The sequence below is a fragment of the Cicer arietinum genome, chromosome 7 (genome assembly GCF_000331145.2).
Source record: "Cicer arietinum cultivar CDC Frontier isolate Library 1 chromosome 7, Cicar.CDCFrontier_v2.0, whole genome shotgun sequence".
Lineage (NCBI taxonomy): Eukaryota > Viridiplantae > Streptophyta > Magnoliopsida > Fabales > Fabaceae > Cicer > Cicer arietinum.
Genome location: NC_021166.2, coordinates 7,090,011 through 7,105,814, shown reverse-complemented (window position 1 = coordinate 7,105,814; position 15,804 = coordinate 7,090,011). Strand labels below are relative to the sequence as shown.

The 15,804-nt window shown below is 29.1% G+C and overlaps 5 protein-coding genes across 7 annotated transcripts in view; 3 read left to right on the top strand and 2 right to left on the bottom strand.

Annotated features, from left to right (window-relative positions):
• The window catches only part of LOC101498214 (GDP-fucose transporter 1), a 1,476-nt gene extending 1,385 nt beyond the window's left edge, over window positions 1-91 (bottom strand). The window contains exon 1 of the mRNA XM_004508491.4: window positions 1-91. This exon is cut by the window's left edge and continues 1,385 nt beyond it. The gene's annotated coding sequence lies outside the window, so the exon portion shown is untranslated.
• A 1,477-nt stretch (window positions 92-1,568) lies between these two features.
• Window positions 1,569-3,081, top strand: LOC101497893 (probable histone H2A variant 3). Its single transcript, XM_004508490.3, has 2 exons — window positions 1,569-1,901; window positions 2,602-3,081. The coding sequence occupies exons 1-2, from the start codon at window positions 1,803-1,805 to the stop codon at window positions 2,896-2,898; spliced, it is 396 nt and encodes a 131-aa protein (XP_004508547.1). The 5' UTR covers window positions 1,569-1,802; the 3' UTR covers window positions 2,899-3,081.
• Window positions 3,082-3,744: 663 nt separating this feature from the next.
• LOC101497122 (3-ketoacyl-CoA synthase 11) lies at window positions 3,745-6,788 on the bottom strand. 2 transcript variants are annotated; one of them, XM_027337007.2, is made up of 3 exons: window positions 6,683-6,788; window positions 4,654-6,159; window positions 3,745-4,016 (listed from the first exon to the last, which is right to left on the bottom strand). In XM_027337007.2, exons 1-3 carry the CDS (start codon window positions 6,785-6,787, stop codon window positions 4,002-4,004), a joined length of 1,626 nt encoding a protein of 541 aa, XP_027192808.2. In that variant the 5' UTR covers window position 6,788; the 3' UTR covers window positions 3,745-4,001. The 2 variants fall into 2 exon arrangements, with proteins under 2 accessions (XP_027192808.2, XP_073219574.1); XM_073363473.1 differs by lacking the exon at window positions 3,745-4,016 and having other exon boundaries at window positions 4,316-5,841.
• Window positions 6,789-7,124: 336 nt separating this feature from the next.
• LOC101496803 (cytochrome P450 704C1-like) lies at window positions 7,125-10,808 on the top strand. Its single transcript, XM_004508486.4, has 5 exons — window positions 7,125-7,742; window positions 8,295-8,585; window positions 9,222-9,560; window positions 10,094-10,294; window positions 10,392-10,808. The coding sequence occupies exons 1-5, from the start codon at window positions 7,221-7,223 to the stop codon at window positions 10,572-10,574; spliced, it is 1,536 nt and encodes a 511-aa protein (XP_004508543.1). The 5' UTR covers window positions 7,125-7,220; the 3' UTR covers window positions 10,575-10,808.
• Window positions 10,809-15,585: 4,777 nt separating this feature from the next.
• LOC101496257 (uncharacterized) overlaps window positions 15,586-15,804 on the top strand; it is a 3,354-nt gene continuing 3,135 nt past the window's right edge. Inside the window, exon 1 of one of the 2 annotated variants that reach the window (XM_004508485.4) lies at window positions 15,586-15,755. The gene's annotated coding sequence lies outside the window, so the exon portion shown is untranslated. Of the gene's footprint in view, window positions 15,793-15,804 lie in introns of both variants that reach the window. The other variant, XM_073363355.1, reaches the window with a different exon arrangement.

The following is a 15,804-nucleotide window of genomic DNA, read 5'->3' as shown; positions in this document are numbered from 1 at the left end:
AATGTAGAAGGAAAGAGCCAAACAGGCCGATTATTTCCTCACTTCATTGCTGCTCAGAATCACATTCTATCAACCCTCGTCAGATCTCACGTCACTGACAAAATATTTTCTTTGAAAATTTATTTGATTTACAATTTTAAGTTTATATTTTATTCAATTCTTCAAAAATTATTATATATATCATTTTTTAAATATTATTTAATTTATAATATTATAAATATAAAATTCATAAATAATTAAGATGATTAATTCAATAAAATAAATTATTTTTAATTACTTTATTTATAATAAATAATTTTAAACTAACAATGAAAAAATAATACTTTATTTAATAAAACTGATGAACACTCATCACTTTTTAAATATTTAAATCTTTTAAGTGAAAAATAAATAAATAAATAAAATAATGTGATAGTGTAATTGATATAATAAAATAATAATTTCATAAGAAAAAATATATATAAAAAATAAAATATTAAATTAGTATATAAAAATTATATATATATATATATATATATATATATATATTGTTTAAAGAGAAAGATATATATTAGTTTAGACTTCAATTCAATCAACTAATTAATTTACATTACATGAAGGACTTTTTTTCTATGACCGAATAAATATAAATTTAATAAACAAAAAAGAGAAAAATATAAAATACACTAAGGATACTAAATTATATTCTCAATTATTTCTCAAATTAGGACCTTTTTATGGACATTTTTTTAATGGTTAAAGAAGTTTTCATTTTTATATAATTTTTAAATTTCTTTCTTAATTGTATAAGAAATCATATCTTTTAGTTTTGAGAAAATTCTCTTGCAAATAATTTTATTCTTAGATGAAATAAAATATATTTAATTAATGATAAATTTAAATATAAATTTTTCAACGTCGTAAATTTAAATATATAAGTTCATTAAATTAGAACATGATTTATACAATTTTTTTATTTTTAATAAAAATTTATACAAAATTTTAATCAAGAGACCAAAGGAATTCTAAAAGGAAAACTCCGAATTCAAAACCTAGAAAAATTATTCTAACTATTAAATTAGTAACATTTTGTTTATAAAAAAGTGCAAACCATACTTTGATTTCTATTCCACTAAAATACATTTTATGATTAGACACAAAATAGATACCTTATTACATCATGCCACAAAATCACATAACACAAACTCTTAACCTTATAAATAAATAAGGATGAAATATATTTTTAGTTTTTGTAAATTTTAAAATTTTATTTTTAGCTTTAATAAAAAATTATCAATTTTTTAATATTAATTGTTTTTCTATTTTAAAAAAACATTATAAAAAATTGATACTATTAATCTTTAAAAAAAATCTTTAAAAACTTGAAAGAAAAGACTAGAAATAAAGATAAAAAACTAAACAAAAAAAATGATAATTTTTAAAAAATTAAAAATATATTTAATCCAACAAACCAAAACTCTTAAAGGTTTTTGATTTAAAAAAAAAAAAAAAACAAAAATGTAACAAATGGGCTCGAAAGTCGAAATCCTTATAAAGCAGAATTTTCTTTAATTTTTCGGAAAGCAACGGAGAGAATGGGGAGATACGTCCGGTCCGAATACGAAGGAGTTACGAGCAAGTGACAAATTACAGTAACGTACGCGCGGGTGAAAAGTTGAGATATAAATATAGGTAGAGCATGTAATTTAACACAAAGAACAAGGGTAGAAGAAAAAAGGGGCTGTAGAAGAAAATAGGATTAAGATCCTTCACTGAGTTTGTTTGGTTGGAGAGCGGCAGAGGTTGTTTTTGGCGGGAAAAAGATGTCGGGCAAAGGGGCAAAGGGTTTGATAACAGCCAACAAAGACAAGGACAAAGACAAGAAGAAACCCATTTCTCGTTCTTCTCGTGCTGGTCTTCAGGTCAGATCTCTCTCTCTCTCTCTCTCTCTATTCATTCCTTCTTCACCCTCCATAATCTAAACCCTAACCCTTTTTACTTTCACGACACCGTTTTCTATGACCCCTTTATTAGGTTTTAAATTTGATGTCTAGCTAGCTACCGTGACATTTGTACTCCGTTTTGATACCGTGCGTTTATCAATTCAAACAACTGAATTAGTGGGTATAGGCAAATGTTAGTAAATTAGTGGTTATGTTAGTTGGACGCGAGAGGGTGAATTTGTTAGCAATAAGAATCAAACTCTGAGCCCCTTTTTCAATACTCCTTCAATATTCCAACCCATGCAGCTGTGCTACACCTTGGGGGACAATTCTCTTATTGGGTAGATCACAAATTGTAAAGTTTAGGCTTTTTCTTTGTTTTTAAGAATTTACCCTCCCTGTACAATAGTATGGACTTTGTAGATGGGAAATTATTTATGGAAATTCAGCAAAACAAATTATGAAAAGTTATGAGATTTTGTTGGATCTTTGAATCTCAAAAGTTATGATTAGTACTTCCTCAATGTGTTTTACTGATAGTGTTAAGTATGTCAGCTAAATTGTGCAGGCATATTTTCTTTATAGTAGTACATTAATTATTGATATCTCAGGCAACTTACTTGCAAGTTGCGTGTTAATTTCTTATGGGAGATTCTTTCTTATGTAATGTAATATGCAGTTCCCAGTTGGGCGAATCCACCGGCTTTTGAAGTCAAGAACCACAGCTCATGGAAGAGTTGGGGCAACAGCTGCTGTCTACTCTGCTGCCATCTTGGAGTATCTGACTGCTGAAGTATTGGAACTGGCCGGTAATGCTAGCAAGGATCTCAAGGTTAAACGTATTACTCCGAGACATTTACAACTTGCAATCCGAGGTGATGAAGAACTGGATACTCTGATAAAGGGAACAATTGCTGGAGGAGGTGTAATTCCTCATATTCACAAATCTCTTATCAACAAGTCTTCCAAGGAGTAGATTACTAATGGATTATTATAGTTGCCTGATGGAAAATTTATGTCTCTACTAATTGTGGATTTGTTAGCTATCACTTAACTGTAGGATCTCTTATTTATGGTTAAAGGATGCTGTTGATTGTGGATAAATCTGATATTTTGTTTATCTACTTAATTAATATGGTACTATTACTAATTTCAGCTAGGGATGGTGTCATTTTTTTTATTACTATTTCATCATTTCATATTTATTTTTTGGTAACTCAAGGAATGACATGAGCTCAGCAGAATTGCAAAGACTAACTTCTTGAGATAACTAAGATTTATTGAACTGAGTTAACCTCTCTCAGTATATGTTTATTCTTTAAAGTTAAATTAAACCATGAAGGTGGTCCTATACGCGGACAACACCACGATAAAAATAAAGTGGTAGTGATGGTAGTATTGTAATTTCCATGGGATGGTAGAAGGTTCTAATACATATCTTACACTGCAACAAAGGACGGATAGAGTCATCCAGATTTCTTACACTCAACATTTTGAATCGTTGGATAAAACTAAGTTGAATTTAAAACACTAACTTGGAATGCAAAATGTTTGGTTTTCATCTTATAGTCTTTTTCTTACTGCAATAAATTCAAGAGGGTGACTGGAATGATTAGCGACAGTTTAGTGTTTGGTTATGAAGTAATGTTAATGATTGGTATATATATTTTTGCTATCAATCCTTTCAAATAATTATAGAAAACAGTCCCTAATTGTTTTGAAGTTCAACTATGAGGTAAGGAAAACACAACAATCCAAATTCCAAATAATTCCACCTTAAGATAAAATTCATTAATGAGGGTTCATTTGAAAATTAAAAACCAAATTTTCTTCTTTAATTCTATGTTCTTCTTGCTCTCTGATTTTTAACATGATAAGTAGTACCTGCCAAAAGAAAGGATTTAAAAAAAAAAAAAGATCTGGGTTTCTAAAAATGTTTCTGCTATGTTAGCTTAGAACAGCTGGCTCATCAGAAACAGGAATACTCCATTTCAAAATTCCGAGTGTCTATTTTGCTTGCATTTGTGCTTCACAAGAACCAGGTTCCCTCAAGTTGGGATTGCATCGAACACGCAAGTATCAGGCAGTGCACAGCTGAGGAAGTAGAACAATGAAATGTTTATTTGCTTGAGAAAGAAGGATACAACCAAATGTAAGAGCATACAATAATGCAGTATCTTAATGTAAGAACTCTGTATATTTAAAATGACTGGTAGAAGACTGTTATGCAGCTGAAAAGCACCTCATGCAGCTTAAAATTGTGCAGAGATGCATATATAAATTATTAAGAACATAATGATTTCAGAATTAAACTTTAAGCATTAACACGCTAAAGAATCGGAATGGAAATGTTCAATTCCGATTAAGATCATTTCAAAAATAAAAAATCACAGTTAAGTTCTGGAATTGCATTTCAGATTCTATCCATTTCACCAACACAATCCACATACCAGTCAATAAATACATTTCCTGGAAAATACACCTCACAGCAAATCAATCACAAGTTCAGACACCAGTCCACGACAAAGTTGGATTCAACAAAAATTGCCCCTAAAAATACTATCCAGTAGTACTTGTACACACCAGAAAGCAGAATAAAATTCCTAAAAATCTGAATTCTGAAAATAGTAATCAATCACACTAACTCGGAAAGAGAATTTCATCAATCCAACAGCTACAACTAAAGCTGATACACAACTACTTACAATCCCGTCGATTAGATGGTAGATACCTTTGGAACATCGACAGGAAACTGGTCAATCTCATCGATCCAAGGGCTTTTCTCCTTGGCGGGGTTGATGGTCCTAAGAGCCTTCCACACTGCACTGTTACACTTGAATCCAGAACCAAATGCTATTTGCCATGTTCTATCTCCCTTCCTGATCCTCCCTTTCGCTTCTGTGTAAGCCATTTCATACCAAAGTGAACTGCTAGACGTGTTTCCGAAACGATAAAGCGTCATCCTCGATGGCTCCATATGCCAAGGAGATAACTGCAAGTTCTTCTCCAGTTCATCCAAAACAGCTCTGCCTCCGGCGTGGATGCAAAAATGTTCAAAAGCTAGCTTGAAATCTGGAATATAAGGTTTGATCTTCATCTTGAAAAGCTTCTTCCCAATCAATGTGGTGAAGAATAGAAGCTGCTCGGATGTTGGAAGTACAAGAGGCCCGAGTGTAGTGATATTGGTTTTTAAAGCATCGCCAGCAACTGCCATAAGATCTTTCGACAAAGTAACACCAATCTTGCCAGTGGCATCTTCTTCTTGGGTCACACAGCTAAAGCACTTTTCATCAGAAGCCTTGTTAGTGCGAACAGCAGTGACCAATCGGTATTTCGATCTTCTTCTGTCTGAGCTTTTGTTGGAAAGAAGAACTGCAGCTCCTCCCATACGAAATAAACAATTAGAAACAAGTTTCGACCGATCATTTCCAAAATACCAATTCAGTGTGATATTCTCCATGCTAATGACCAATGCATACGAGTTCGGATTGACCTGAAGAAGATCTTTAGCAAGATCAATTGAGATCAGTCCCGCACTGCAACCCATCCCACCTAGGTTGTAGCTCTTTATATTTCCGCGAAGCTTATAATGATTGACAATCATCGCAGAGAGCGACGGAGTTGGGTTGAAAAGGCTACAATTTACAATCAAAATTCCAATATCTTTAGGCTTCACAGAAGTCTTACCGAATAGCTCATCAATAGCACCAAACATCACAGTCTCAGCTTCTTTTCTAGCTTCTTTCATTGAAGGGTTAGGAGGAAAATTGAGGACAGCCTCAGGAAGATAAGTTGATTCCCCAAGGCCAGATCTCTCAAGAATCTTTTGCTGGAATTTGAGATTTTCCTCCGTAAAAGTACCAATAAATCGGGACTGGTCCATAAACATCCTTTTCGTGCACTTCCGCGATTCCTCAGGCTTGTAACAGGCGAAATTGACAAGGTACACCGGTTGAGAACGAGTAAAAAAGTAGAGTGTTGATAGAAAAACAAGTAGAGTTGTACAAACAATGACAGATATCAAATTGTATTGTAGATGCTCCCAAAGATCATAAATGTCTTGAATTGAAAAAGTGGAGAGTTGAGCAGCAATCAAGATCAAAAGTGGGGAAAGAAAAAGGTACATTCCATGGGTGATTAAATAGTGATAACCAAGCTTAACATACTTCAATTTAACAGATTTCTTGAAATCAGGGAGGTTCCTGGATGATGATGATCTTGCATCTGTCATCTTGGCCTATTCAAAAGTTGAATCTACTTTTATTACAGAATTTCCTTTAATGGAAAACATGATGAGTGGTGACAAAAAAGGGAATGTAATCACAAAATATCTTTATGCATAGTTCAGTCTTGTTAGAATCACATTAAAATCGAAGTTCCTTTATCAGCAATTTTTTTTACTAATGTCCATTAAAAATAATAATCAACAAAAATGCTTGATTTCTGTAATTTGCATGCAATGAATATGAATACTCAGCATAAAAATCATGTGGAAGTCAAAATAACCACACACACACACACTGAACTAATGACAAAGTTCTTTTTTCTTTTTGTTTAATAAACACATTTTGTGTATAAATCTACAATGCTTATTCTTCCTACATACAAAACCAAGTAAAGATTTTGACATCACATGTATTAAGGAAAAGATTGTAGATAGATAGGAGTGAAACAAAGAAGAAGAAGAAGACAATAGAAAATAGATGCATGGAGTGAGCTTAATTTGGATGTGAAACAAAACCCAGTTCACAAAATTGTACCTTGAAGGCCAAAGAGATCCCAGTCACAGAGAGAGAGAGAGACAGAAGGTAAACAGGTGCGAAAGGAGGAATAATTGTACTAGGAGTTATTATATTTATATTCATTTATTTTATTTAATTATTAAATTTAGTGTATTCTATTGTTTTTAGTCTTTGTAATTATTTTTTATTTTTAATTAGATATAGTTTTTGGTGGTAGTTTACTGTTGTTGATGGTTACTCCGCTCTCCATGAAATTACTGCAAGAAAATTAATTTTAATCACATATTCTCTAAATATTCATTAGAAAATCACGTGATAAAAAACCAATTTTAAATTGATAAATAAAAGAAAACTAATTTTAAAAATTATTGAATTACATTGTATATTTAATTGTTATATATTATATATCACTGGCAGTTGAAAAGTACCTTAAAAGTATTTATTAGGTGTCATTTTGTCTAGAGCATGGATGGTCCAAAATTTTATCGGATATAACTTACAAGCTACTTTTTCTTTGATCAAAATCCATAGCCTCTGAAAAAACACAGAACAAAAAATGGAAGTTTTGCACACCATGTTGACTTTCATATCCTTCTCTTTTCTTGCTATTTTCCTAGCCATATGTTTCATCATGATAATCATCTTCAAGGGAAAATCCATAGGTGACCCAAAATATGCACCTGTGAAAGGCACAGTGTTTAACCAACTTTTCTACTTCAAGAAACTCCATGATTACCATGCTCAAATGGCAAAAACTCATCCAACTTATAGGCTTCTTGCTCTAAATCATAGTGAGTTGTACACCATAGATGTGAGAAATATTGAACATATATTGAAAACCAATTTTGATAAATATTCCAAAGGTAAGTACAACAAAGATGTTATGACTGATCTTTTTGGTGAGGGGATTTTTGTTGTTGATGGTGATAAGTGGAAGCAGCAAAGGAAGGTTGCCAGCTATGAATTCTCCACAAGAGTTCTTAGAGATTTTAGTTGCTCTGTGTTTAGAAAAAATGCTGCCAAATTGGTTAGAGTTATTTCAGAATTTTCTCGTGAGGGTCTTGTTTTTGATATGCAAGTGAGTACTTATTATACTTTCCTAAAAAATATTTGAATTTTTGTTGAGGAAGCTTTAATTTTAAGTCTTTTTAGTCCATGATATAGAGATTTCTGCTTGTAAATTTTTAATTTATACAAAAGATGTCCAAAAACATATTTCATCATTAATTAAATTATTATGTATTTTGTTTGAATGCATAAACAACTTAACTAAGCTTAGTATTATATGGGTTAGTTTTTTTATTTTATTTTAACCCTCTAAACAATTTTGATAAACTACATTTCAGTTAAGGTATAAGTAAAATCTAATCAATAATTGTTTCAGTAATAGTTTAAACTTTAGTACTTCCATTCAATTTCTTTATCACTGAAATTCGTTATTCACTTAAGATCAATTACTGCTTTTTACAGATTAATGGAATCACAAAAAAAAGTTAAACAAGTATGCTGACTTTACAATATGTAACAGACGAGTTACTTTAACAATTTTTCTCTTGAGTTGTTGACATTAATATCATATTATATCATACAATTCAAAGCATGATGTATATCAACTTTCTTATTTTCTTAGGACTTGCTAATGAGAAGTGCTTTGGACTCCATATTCAAAGTTGGATTTGGAACAGAATTGAATTGCTTAGAGGGATCAAGTAAAGAGGGGACTGAATTCATGAAGGCCTTTGATGAATCAAATGCTTTAACTTATTGGCGCTATGTTGATCCAATTTGGAGCCTTAAGAGATTTCTTAACATTGGTGGTGAGGCTAAACTTAAGCACAATGTGAAATTGATTGATGATTTTGTCAATGGTGTAATAAAGACCAAAAAGGCACAATTGGAATTGGAAATTCAGCAAGATTCAGTGAGTTAATCAAATTCTTATGTTTCTCTTTAGTTTTGTTTATTTTTCATTATGAATGAACTTTATTTCGCATACTAAAATAATTATCATATTTGTAAAATAATAATTAATATTATGTCAATCATTATATTTTTATCATTGTATTATCTAATTAATATTATGTCAATCACTCTCAAACTATTACTCTACTTTAACATTTTCTAGATTAATTAAGCATAAAAACGATTGCTTTGTTTTTCAGAATGTTAAAGAAGACATACTATCAAGATTTTTGATGGAGAGCAAGAAGGGCCAAATAAATATGACTGATAAATATTTAAGGGATATAATTCTTAGCTTTATGATAGCTGGAAAAGACACAACTGCAAACACTCTTTCATGGTTCTTCTCCATGCTATGCAAGAACCCTCTTGTAGAGGTCTCTTTAGTTTTGTTTATTTTTCATTATGAATGAACTTTATTTCGCATACTAAAATAATTATCATATTTGTAAAATAATAATTAATATTATGTCAATCATTATATTTTTATCATTGTATTATCTAATTAATATTATGTCAATCACTCTCAAACTATTACTCTACTTTAACATTTTCTAGATTAATTAAGCATAAAAACGATTGCTTTGTTTTTCAGAATGTTAAAGAAGACATACTATCAAGATTTTTGATGGAGAGCAAGAAGGGCCAAATAAATATGACTGATAAATATTTAAGGGATATAATTCTTAGCTTTATGATAGCTGGAAAAGACACAACTGCAAACCCTCTTTCATGGTTCTTCTACATGCTATGCAAGAACCCTCTTGTAGAGGATAAGATTGTGCAAGAAGTAAAAGATGTCACCTGTAGCCATACAAGTGAACACAACATTGATGAGTTTGTTACCAATTTAACAGATGTCGTCCTTGATAAAATGCATTATCTTCATGCAACACTCACAGAGACATTGAGATTGTACCCAGTAGTCCCTGTGGTACTTTCCATGACTTTTCTCAAAACCATCTTGAATTATTGTCCTTGTCTGATAGATTTTTTTTATATTGGGATGTTATTATGTCACATGCTACTAATTCAGTTTGTGCTTATGATTTGATTTTTATCTTTGGGCAATATATATATGTTAATCTGGTAGGAGTATTACATTTTAGAGTCTTACTTCAAAATTAAAGCTAATATATCAAAGGTTTTCCTACCTAATTGACTAATTTTTAGGAAAGTATTATCTATATGAATTTACGTTCTTAAAGTTGAGAGAGTAGTAAGATACATTTAAAGTTTACAAATAAAAAAGAGTGTAGTGGAGAGGACATTACTTGAACTCTTCAACTATAATTAACTTGTATAAATCTAGGAAATATCAATGTATTTGAGTTTTCAACAAATTTGTTTTCTAAGGCTTTCCTTTCATGTCATTATAATCTAAATATTTCCATGTTAAGATAAACATGCACCGACAATATGACCTATTAGATTCTTATGTCTTTGTTATGATACTATTTATGCAAGGATGGAAGAACAACAGAGACCTCTGATGTTCTTCCTGACGGCCACAAACTTGAAAAGGGTGATGGAGTTAACTACCTGTCCTACGCTATGGGTCGAATGTCTTCTATTTGGGGTGACGATGCTGAGGAATTTCGTCCTGAAAGATGGCTTAATAATGGAATTTTTCAACCCGAATCACCTTTCAAATTCATAGCATTCCATGTAATTCGAACTATAATTTGTTTTATTTTAAATTTATTTGTTACGTAAATATTTTTTGTTTATCATTATGATATTTAACTTTTGTGTATCATTGCAGGCCGGACCTCGTATGTGTTTAGGGAAGGACTTTGCATTCAGACAAATGAAAATAATAGCAATGACTCTTCTTTATTTCTTTAGATTTAAATTGAAAAATGGAACACAAAATGTGACTTATAAGGTTATGTTTACCCTTCACCTGAACAACGGTCTCCCTCTTTGTGCAATTCCAAAGCCATGATTCATAAGTGAAGTGACATGTGAAGCAAACCAAACCACCATATTAAATATTTCTAGTGTTAGTGTGCATTGCAGATGAATCATGATATTCATTATATAAACAGGAAAAAGATAATTGACTCTGTCATGTTAACATATTGCAAGGTAAATTATGTTGTCTAGTGTAAGTAGACTTTTATATGACCATTTTATGAAACTTTTAGTTGGAAATACACAAACATATAGTTAGCTGCTACCCCTTTGTATGAAAATTTTAATGAGAATAATATATTTAAATATTTTTAAGAGATTTTATTTAGATTTAAATTTAAATATATTTAAAATTTTAAATAAAATATCATTAAAATATACAATTTATATTTTTATTTATAATTTATTTTTTATTTTAAGAATATGATTGTTTTTATATTATAATTTAGCTTTATAAGTAAAACAATGAATAATAGTTTATGAAGAAGAGACTTTTTCTATATAAAATCACATATAATTTCATTTACACGAATAAAAAGCATAAAAAAAAAAAAAAAAACATCAGACTTTCCTACAATGAGGCTTCGTAGCTATTAGTTGCCCGGTTCAAGGGGTGATTCCCCTAAAGCAAGGGGGTTGGTCAAACATAAAAAAAAGGTCTCACCAACACTAAGTCACCAGCTAGTTTAATTTACTTTGCATAGATATTTTGTTTTTGACAAAAGTTTACTTTACACTTGGGTGGTTATATATGACTTGCATTATTATGTTTTGCTTCGATATTATGAATATGTGCTAGTTTTCATTTTGTTTAATTTAAATATATTACAAATTTAGGTCTCACTTAATTAAGAGTTTATTTTTAGGCGTCAAAAAGTTATTGTTTGCCATGCCAAGTAGGTATTATGGAGACCGACAGAGAGAGTATGTTCCATAAGTCATAGGTAAGATATTTTAGAGAGTGATTCTAGATGGAAAATGACAGATAAAGTGGTCATCAACCAACCACTATAAAAGAAGATTAACACATTACACAAGATATCATCACTTATTAGTATGTTTGGTAACGTGGTAGGGATGCAAATGTACGGTGATTGGGATACTACATAGTGTAATTTTTTATTAAACTTAAAATAACACAACTTTTCGTACCTTATAATTAATATATATTTTCAAAATATACACAAAATAAGTAATAATATCTTAAAATTTATCAATTATATATATTATAAGAGATGATAAATTTTATCGTAATTAATTTTTAATTTGAATCGAAAGACGTCAATCATAACAATATCGGTATTTATCGGTTGAACTAGAATTTAAAACAATTAATTATATTTAATATATTAAAACTAATTTTACACATATAAAATAGAAAAAGTGAGAAAACTCTAATACTATCCTCTTTATTTTGGTTGTTATTTTAAATTGACTTTCCATATTAAAAAATATCCCTTTAGGAAGAAAAATAAAAGCTTCTTTTATAGGTCAAATTATAATTTTAAGATATGTACACATCAAGATTGAAGCTAACTATCTTGTTGTAATTTCATGCAATATAAAGACGTTATTTTCATTTATTTTATTGTTTTAGTTGGAAAAATAACTTTTCAATTTTTGTTTACTCTAGTCAACAACAAAATTTCTACCCAATATAATAAGCCCTTCTCACAAAATTTCAAGTGAACCAAAATTTATAGAAAAATACTCTAATACTCTTCGTTGACGTTTCTTATGAATCTAACTCAATATACAAACTAATTACAGTCAAAATACACAATTGCTAACTTTGAAAAAATAAAGTGAGAAGACCATTTTTAGAACAACAAAATAGAATCCATAACACATAATGATTATAACTTATGAGGTATGTGTTGGGTTCGAGGAAGTTTTTAGGGTCGTTGAAGAAAGTGAATTTTGTTTCTTTAGTTGGTTAAAGTTTATTTGGATGAGAGAATTTTAAGAGGAAATGTAATTTGTTGAGGTAATTAAATTTTTTTAATATCAATAATTTTGTTTGAAAAGCAGAGATTAAAATTATTTGATGAATAAAAACAAATACAAGGTATAGTAAAATAAAAATAAATAAAGTATAGAAATTCAAGAAGAAAAAAATAGACTTAAACAAGTTATTGTATTCTAATGTATCAAACTATCTACTAATAATATTTACATTATTAACATCATATAATTCATAAACCTTAAAATATTCTTTCGAGAGAACAATATAATATTATCATAAGTAAAAAATGATCTTGATATCTGAACGACTGAATTAATTTGCTAAGTCTCTTGGGCTTAAACAATAGTAGTTTTTTTAGATTTAGCAACAAGTAATATTATAATTTATTCGATGTATTAGTGGACGTCACATCTCTTCCATAATCTCAATATCCTTCGATAATTGAATATTGTTTACCTATACTATAATACAAACATATTTTCCTATATTACAACACTTGTATCCTTGTTATGTCCACAAACATTATATTCATAATGGTGCATCTTCATCTAAATCTACACTCAAATTAAGAGTCTCAAATTTAATTTAATTTTTCATTTGATGCAAAAAATAGTTATGTTTTAAAAGAATTTCATTTGACAAAGTAAAAGTAAACCCAAACAAAGGCAAATAAGGACTGACTGTTTTAATGATAATTGAACAATTAGATCACTTGTGGAATTCGAAATACACAAAAATGATTAAGTTGGCTTTAAGGGGGATTTTTAAAATAACTTACACACAAGATCTTGTAAGTTGTTAGTACTATCAAAACTTATAAATAATTTCTTCATTAAATAGTTTAACCAAATGAATTTGAAAAATTAAGTAAAAGAATAAATACCTCTCGCTTAATTATATCTCCATTAGCCAATGAAATATGATAATTTTACCGTGCACTCTCACATTTAAATCTGTCACTCATTCCATCAATGCGAAAATATAATTTTACTCCTTATAAATCCTTCAACTTTTTTAACTTATCATTTTTTCGCTCCTCTTTCTAAAAGATTTGAAAGCTTCCAAAATTTCGAAATGACAATTTTCAGAATTTTGGAAACTTTCAAACAATTCAAAACTTTCGAAATAAGAAAATTTTGAAATTTTCCATATTTAAAAACTTTTGAAACTTTCCAAATTTTCGAAGTGTAATCCTTATTTCGAAAATTTCTAGATTTAGAAACCTACAAAACTTTCTAGATTTGAAAACTTTCGAAACTTTCTAAATTTTCGAAATGTAATTCTTATTTCTAACATTTAAAACTTCTGAAACAATCAATTTTGAAACTTATTATAAATAGTTAAAAGGATAAAATTATATTTTCATGTGTCTTGAAGGGGTGACAAGTTTAGGTGTGGGGGTGCATGGTATAATCCTCATGAAACATTTTTATTGCGCTAAAGACTTCAATACAAGGTATTTTTGGGCTAGAAGAACTTTCTAAGGTTATTAGGAATCTTCCATGTCTTCTTTAAGTGTGATATACTTTAAATGAATATTGTATTAAATAAAAAAAAAAAAAAAAGTTACAATGCAATAATTTGTCTGATTAGCGAGGATTAGGAGCAAAACGCTCAAGATGAATCAAGAAAAAGCCAATTTTCCTTTTTTATTTATTTAAATGACGACTCTAAAAATTATTTGGAATAAAAGAAAGATTTGGTTAAAACTAATTAATAAAAGACTTAAAAAGAAGAATTGAGGAAGACTCGCCAAAACTCCAAACTTAATTTGTTGTTTATCCTAAAAGAAAAAACATTTCAAAAGTTTTAGTTGTACTTCAAACAATAATTCAAACTTTTTTGTTAACTTATCTCATTGTCAAAACAACAAATGTGTCAGCAAATATTATAATGTCATAAATCACTTCCACATGAGAACAAATAATTGAAAATTCAGAAAATTTATCCAATATTTACCTCTCACCAAACTTTTTGAGTATTTAAAGCGGTTCTGAAACTGTCAATCAAATAATATAACATAAATCATTCTACTATAAACTTGAAAATTTATTAAAGAGCTCAGAATCTAAAATGCACATGCGTTTTTAAAGGTGTTTAAAGATTGTAATTAAGTCAAGGTAAATGTGGATCATTTATGATAGATTTACAACTTAGAGTTAGACATCATACTTATAATTTTACCTTCATACTATGACTTTGACAATTCATCACTAAGTGATAGTACCAGAAAGTAGAAATATTGTTTTATTCAAAATAATTTATGACAAATATTATTATTTATGAATTAATAAAACAACTAACTTTCAATAGTTTTCTGCTTTTTATTTTTTTCTACCCCACCTCAAACTTAAATTATTGCTACTCCATTAATAATTTTGTATAACCTCAATTTTGTTCGGATAATTAAAAATAATTAAAAATATAAATAATAATATATTTAATTCAACATTTGCAATTATTATTATAAAATATAAGAAATTATTATTTTGTAAATTTGGGCCAATTGATATATTTATATGGGTGTTCCCATTACATTTAGCACATCAACAACGACAAAAATCTATATGTAACTCATTTTTCCTGTATTAGGGACTCATATAACTCCCTGTTTTCAATTTATTTTCTTTCTTCTTTTATACTAATAAGCTATCATCTTCACCACTTATTTTCCTATTTATGTAGTATTGCTTGATTTATACTGCAAAACAATCAAAAAACCAAAATTCAATTTCATCTCATAGACACTTTGACCCTATAAATTGAAGAAAAAAATAATTAAATAATTATGATTAATTAATAATATATTAAAAAATATATAATTAAAAAATATATTTGAACATTCTATAAAGAAAATAATATATATTGATATGTATTAACAATGTAAAATATTTTTATATTATGATAATCATTATATCACATAAAAGAGCTGAGTTTATTTCTTTCTACCTATGTTTAAGTTATATCAAAATGAATCTCATTTATTTGCACCTTTATTTATTTTTTTAAAGAAATGTCAAACTATTATTACACTTTCACCTTTTATTTTTGTTGTTGAATAGATTTGCATCCTTTTAAGATAAGGCGAGAAAGGAGTAGGTGTACTCTATACCATCGTGTTTCCATTCACATTTCACCGAATGAAATTAAGCAGAAGAAAAATCCAAAAGAATAGTGATAGAGGACACACCTACCATTTAGGCATTTACCCTCCTCCACTGCACTGTTACCATCGACATTCCTAAAGTAATCAACACCCTTCCTAGTTTCCCTCTTTTTTCCATTTTCATTCTAT

Coding starts and splice junctions, on each gene's coding strand:
- LOC101497122 (XM_027337007.2), bottom strand. CDS start 6,787: ATGAATATAAATATAATAACTCCTAGTACAATTATTCCTCCTTTCGCA. Junction 6,160..6,682: donor GGATCTCTTTGGCCTTCAAG/GTACAATTTTGT, acceptor ACTTTTGAATAG/GCCAAGATGACAGATGCAAG.
- LOC101497893 (XM_004508490.3), top strand. CDS start 1,803: ATGTCGGGCAAAGGGGCAAAGGGTTTGATAACAGCCAACAAAGACAAG. Junction 1,902..2,601: donor CTTCTCGTGCTGGTCTTCAG/GTCAGATCTCTC, acceptor TGTAATATGCAG/TTCCCAGTTGGGCGAATCCA.
- LOC101496803 (XM_004508486.4), top strand. CDS start 7,221: ATGGAAGTTTTGCACACCATGTTGACTTTCATATCCTTCTCTTTTCTT. Junction 7,743..8,294: donor GTCTTGTTTTTGATATGCAA/GTGAGTACTTAT, acceptor TTATTTTCTTAG/GACTTGCTAATGAGAAGTGC. Junction 9,561..10,093: donor TGTACCCAGTAGTCCCTGTG/GTACTTTCCATG, acceptor TATTTATGCAAG/GATGGAAGAACAACAGAGAC.